This window comes from Vombatus ursinus, unplaced genomic scaffold (genome assembly GCF_900497805.2).
Source record: "Vombatus ursinus unplaced genomic scaffold, bare-nosed wombat genome assembly UNPS02007883.1, whole genome shotgun sequence".
NCBI classification, from domain to species: Eukaryota; Metazoa; Chordata; class Mammalia; order Diprotodontia; family Vombatidae; genus Vombatus; species Vombatus ursinus.
The window spans coordinates 168,565-174,132 of NW_020947661.1; the positions used below are offsets into that span (position 1 = coordinate 168,565).

At 37.1% G+C, this 5,568-nt stretch overlaps 1 protein-coding gene across 1 annotated transcript; it reads left to right on the plus strand.

The window, feature by feature from the left end:
- Window positions 1-3,196: 3,196 nt before the first annotated feature.
- LOC114034095 (olfactory receptor 480-like) lies at window positions 3,197-4,132 on the plus strand. Its single transcript, XM_027849699.1, has one exon. The coding sequence runs from the start codon at window positions 3,197-3,199 to the stop codon at window positions 4,130-4,132; it is 936 nt and encodes a 311-aa protein (XP_027705500.1).
- Window positions 4,133-5,568: the final 1,436 nt, after the last annotated feature.

The window sequence follows — 5,568 nt, forward strand, 5'->3', positions numbered from 1 at the left end:
GTGATTTGGGTCTTCATATTTCTGGTCCCCTGTAGGTCCATATAAAGTCAAAGATTTGGAAGTGAGCTATATGCATGGAGCATTATTACAACATGGTAGTAAGTAAATTCTGATCTACCCCAGGTCATATCATATCTTGAAATATCACTACAACAGTAAGTACCTGTTAGAAGATGGTAAGGTAAGGACACCCTAGGTAAAGATCTCTGTGTATACATAGGTGCATTTGTTTCATGTATGACTCCCTCCCCCCACCTTTTCAAATTGAGAATTTATGGGGAAGAAATTCACTGACATTTGTTGTTTGATGTGTTGAAGAGAGAATTATACTTGAAGTCAGGAGACCTGGGTTCAAATCTCACATCTTAGTCTTTCTGGCTATGACTGTGATTGTGGATAAATGACCAAACTTCTGTGATCCTCAGTTACCTAATCTGTAAAATGGGAATAACAATATTTCCCCCTCAAAATTATGTGATGAAAGTTATTTATGAAATTTGAATTGTGGTATTGAGTTATTAGAATTTCTTTTGTTTGATTATTATGCTTATGTTACCAACATATGTTACAACATGAAAACTTCGGGTTTTCAGAAGTGAGTTGTTGCCTGCCATTGAACTAATATTTTCCAAGTGCACACTATGTACCCTTAGGACCTGTCCTAGGTACTAGGCATACAAAGAAAAAAAAACAATTCTTAACCTCAGGGAGTTTACATTCTGTTGGAGAGGAAGCGATAAAGTATTTACACAGATAAATAAATACAAGATAATTTGAGGAGGGACAGAGTTTAAGAAACTAGACTAAACCTGTAAGTGGTGACCCACTAGCTATGACACAAAGGAAGCTTAAGATTCTAAGAAGCAGAGATGAGGTAGGGCATTTTGAGCATGGAGCATGACCTGTGCAGAGGGAAATAAATGAAGATAGAATTCTGAGTCTGGGGAACAGAAAGCAGCCTGGAGTATAGAGTATATGGCTGGGAACAAAGTGAAATAAATTTGAACAGGGAGACTGGATTCAGGTTGTGCAGGACCCTAAATATCAAGCTGAAGGGTTGTTATTTTGTTCTCAAGGCAATAATGGATGTGTTCAATGCTTGAGTGACATGGTTACTCATGTGCTTTAGGAGGATAATTTTTGTAGGTTTATAAATTAAGAAATTATTGGCAGCTTTTTAGAGAATAGTTCCAGTGGACTGGCAGGAATCAGAAACCAGATGAGAATGGATTAACAAGTGAGTCGGAGGAGAGTAAGTGGATTCAACATGGATAGATTTTTTTTTTTATTTTTGAGAGCTGATTGGGAAAGTTAAGATATAAACTACAGTAACTCAAAAGTACAATTGAAGTTTTTACAGGATTGGACAGATCGGAGCCCATTTGTAGGAAGAAAGGAAGAAGCACATTGATAAAAACATTAAAAATTAAACGAGAGTTTTCAATGGTGACAACTTAGGTAGGATGAAATGGGAAGGATGGAATCAATGAAGCAGTTAGAGATATTGTCTCTGGATAAAAGGACCGGGTCTTTTTCAGGGACTATTGCAAAGACAATACGGGATGATATCAAGGAGTTTTGAACTTTAGAAGAGAAAAGATAAGGGAGCCCACAGGGACAGTCTTTCTTTTGTCAGAAAAGTGGTATGCAAAGTCCTCTCTTGAGAGGGAAGAGTGAGGTAGGAGGGGTTGAAAAATTCACTCAATGCTCTACAATTTTTTTAGTTAAAGTATTCTTTTTTCTTGTGGTCACGAAGAGCTAGGGTATTGACTCTTAAATGAGCATTATAGTCAGGTACTTTCTGAGCTGAATAGTATCTTGATATTTTATATCCTTTCCTAATGGACTTAGAAAAGAAGGAAAATGAGTTTAGAGTTGAGAGTAATAAGAACATCCCAGGAAAAAGTAATATTTAAGATAATTTCTTTTATTTGGATCTTACCAAGCACCAACAGATGCGAATATTTCAAGACATTTTGACCTTTAAAAGAAATGTGATGGATCTACATGTAAAGTTGTGGTTCTGCTGTTGATTTTTCTACATTTTGAAAATGTTTTGTTGTTGTTCTTTTTATCTTCCCATGCCTGTCACTACCCACTTAGCTACTTCCCTGTTCCCCACACAGTGGGAAGCTTCCCTTGTGAGAGATAAGTAAACACTCAAAGAACACAGATCAAGAAATAGGACATGTCTGAAATTGTGTCTCATTCTGTACCTCCCTGATAAGAAGTGGTGGTTATTTCCTCATCAGTTATATGAAGACATGATTCATCACTCTTTTGGTTCAAGTTTGGAGATCTTTCAAAGCTGTTTCCCTTCTCATGACTACTGTGGTTGTCACATAAATATTTTGTCTAATTCTACTGGGTTTCCTCTGCATAAGTTGATAAAAGTGTTTCCACATTATTCCAGAGTAATCATATTCATGTCTTCTTAAGGCATAACACATTTTTACTACATTCCTATACCAAAATTTGCTCAGCTTCTCTCCAAATGACAGAATCAATATGTAAATACGATATGGTTACAGAAGGTTCAGCAAGTGTTTTCCATTATTTTACCTAGAAATAGAAATTTCCCATGGGAAATTTCCCACATTCTTTCAGGCTTGCATTTTCAGTAATGCCAATTACTGAGAGCAAAATAACATAAGATGACTTAGAATTCAGATTCCCCATTAATCCTCTTTTGTGATTTTGGAGCAAAAGGGTCATTTGAAAACAAGGACTTTCCTCATAAGCAATTAGCATGATGTGGAAAGTGGCCCTGTGAGAGATGAGGGATGATAAAGTAGACTGTGTTTCTTTGGAAGGGTGACTACTTGGCCAAATAGCATTTACCCATATAGATATAATCCCTGCATATATTTAAGGAAGGTTCCTATGGAAGGGATTAAAGCATATTTTTATTGGTAAGGATCTTTTCACATTGTCATAAAGACAAAATTGGTAAACCATACAGTCTTTTTGGTCCGTGGGGAAAAATTCGGAGGCAACAAAATTATTTATCTCCACTTTGGTTATGGGCAGCCTATCAAGGTGCCTAGAAGCAAAGTATGCGAGTAAGAAAGTAGAATGGATATGTAGGAGGTGGTCAGTGAATGTTTCCTGAATGCGTCAATAGACATATCCAAAGCTTAATCCTGCATTCTATTTTAATCTCTTTTCCTTCTAATAGGTACCCTTTCAAAGACATATGTCTGAAAACTGCACTGCTGTGACTGAATTCATTATTTTGGGATTAACAGATGACCAAACCCTTTGTGTCATCCTCTTTGTGATATTTCTGGGTGTCTATGCTGTCACCTTAATTGGTAACCTTAGTATAATCATATTGATCAGAAACAGCTCCCAGCTTCATACTCCAATGTACCTTTTCCTCAGCCACTTGGCTTTTGTGGATATTGGATATTCCTCATCTGTCACACCTATCATGCTCATCAACTTCCTTACAGGTAAGACCACAATCCCTCTAGGAGACTGTGTGGCCCAATTTTGTTTTGTAGCCATTTTTGGGGCCACTGAGTGTCTCTTGCTGGCTATGATGGCCTATGATCGGTATATGGCCATCTGTAACCCCCTACTCTACTCCACCAACATGTCTCCTAGGGTCTGCACTCTGTTACTCATCACATCATACCTGGGTGGTTGTGTTAATTCTTGGATTTTCACTGGTTTCTTATTGAATTTGTCCTTCTGTGGACCCAACAAAATCAATCATTTCTTCTGTGATTATTCACCACTTTTGAAACTTTCCTACTCCGAAAATGATCTTGCTGAAATTCTTCCTGCTGCCTCTGCTGGGTCAATAATTATGATCACAATGTTAATTATCCTAATCTCTTATGTATACATCCTCTTTTCTGTCCTAAAAATAAGCTCCATTGATGGGAGATCCAAAGCTCTTTCAACTTGCACTTCCCACCTCACAGCAGTCACCCTGTTCTATGGGACCACTACATTCATTTATGTGATGCCTAAGTCCAGTTACTCAACAGATGAGAATAAAGTAGTGTCTGTTTTCTACACTACTATGATTCCCATGTTGAACCCCCTGATCTACAGTCTAAGGAACAATGAAGTAAAAGAGGCACTGAGGAAACTGATGAATTGGAAACCTCTTTTTTCATGATTCAACTCAATAACACAAGTATTTAATAAGTACATATTACATTGTTTGGTTTTGGAGATGCAACTACAAAAATGAAATGCTCTCTTCCTTTAAGGATTTAACGTGCTATTGCTATAATGGTTAAGATTAAGCGATAACAATACATGAGTTTTGGAAAGGCAAGTCACTTAACACTGTTTGTCTCTGGTCCTCATCTTTAAAATGAGATGGAGAAGGAAATGGAAAACTATTCCAATATCTTTTCCAAGAAAACCCCAAATATGGTCATGAACAGACAAAGAACTGAAATGATTCAACCACAAAAAATTTTCATTTTGATAAGTTAAATTTGGGAATTTAAATGTTGATTGCAAAGATATGAAAATGCATGCAATGTTCCACAAACATGGTCCTCCCACCTCTGCAAAAAGTCAGAAGAGAAGTCTTCTCATAACTCTTCTGTGGGTCTGTGATTGATTTTTTTGGACTCCTATAAGATTCATTTTCTACTTATGTGTGGTGGTTGTTCTTTCTTTTACATTATTATATTTATTCATTGTGTGGGAAGCTTGTGGTACAGTGGATAGAGTACTCAGCATGGAATAAAGAAGACTCATCTTCCTGAGTTCAAATTTGACCTCAGATGCTCATTAGCTGTGTGACCCTGGGCAAGTCACTTAACCCCATTTGCCTGATTTTGCTCACCTGTAAAATGAGCTGGAGAAGAAAATGGCAAATCACTACAGTATCTTTCCAAAGAAAACCCCAAATAGGTTGATGAAGAGGGAGACATGACTGGAATGAATGAACAATAACAAAATTCATTGTTATGTGTGTTGTTTTCTTGGTTATGAGAATGATCACTCTGTATCACATCATGTAAATATTTTCTTTGTTTCTGTAATACCCACGTTTGTTTTTTTAAAGCATGGCAATGTTCCATTACGTTCATATGACACAATTTGTTTAGCCTTTCCTCAGTCATGGGGTATCTGCTTTGTTTCCAGTTCTTTGTTACCCCAAAAGTGGTGTTATAAATATTTTGGTGAATATAAGGAATTTCCTTTTGTCAATGACCACCTTTGTGGCCCAATACACCTATAAAATGTATTCTTTTTCCTTTGAGATAGCTGTTTGTGAGGGGTGAGGAGGGAGAGATACTAAAAGAAATTTAGGTTATGTTCAGACAAAAGATATCAATAAAGAATCATTAAAAAATAAAAATCTTGCTCATTCTTACTTTTTCAGTCTTACACTTACTCCCATCCCTGTGGTGTGAAGTCTAGCTGCACTGGACTATTTGCCTTTTCCCATACATGTGTCTTGACACTGTGCCTTTACGCTGGCTGTCTCAGGTGCCTGAAATGTTTTGCTTGCCCACCTCTGCCACTCTGTTTCCCTGGTTTTCCTGAAGATAGTTCACATTCCACTTTCTCCAAGAAGTGTTTCCTCTCTAG

What these genes read in the sequence shown, in the direction of transcription:
- LOC114034095 (XM_027849699.1), top strand. Translation starts at nt 3,197, where the DNA reads ATGTCTGAAAACTGCACTGCTGTGACTGAATTCATTATTTTGGGATTA.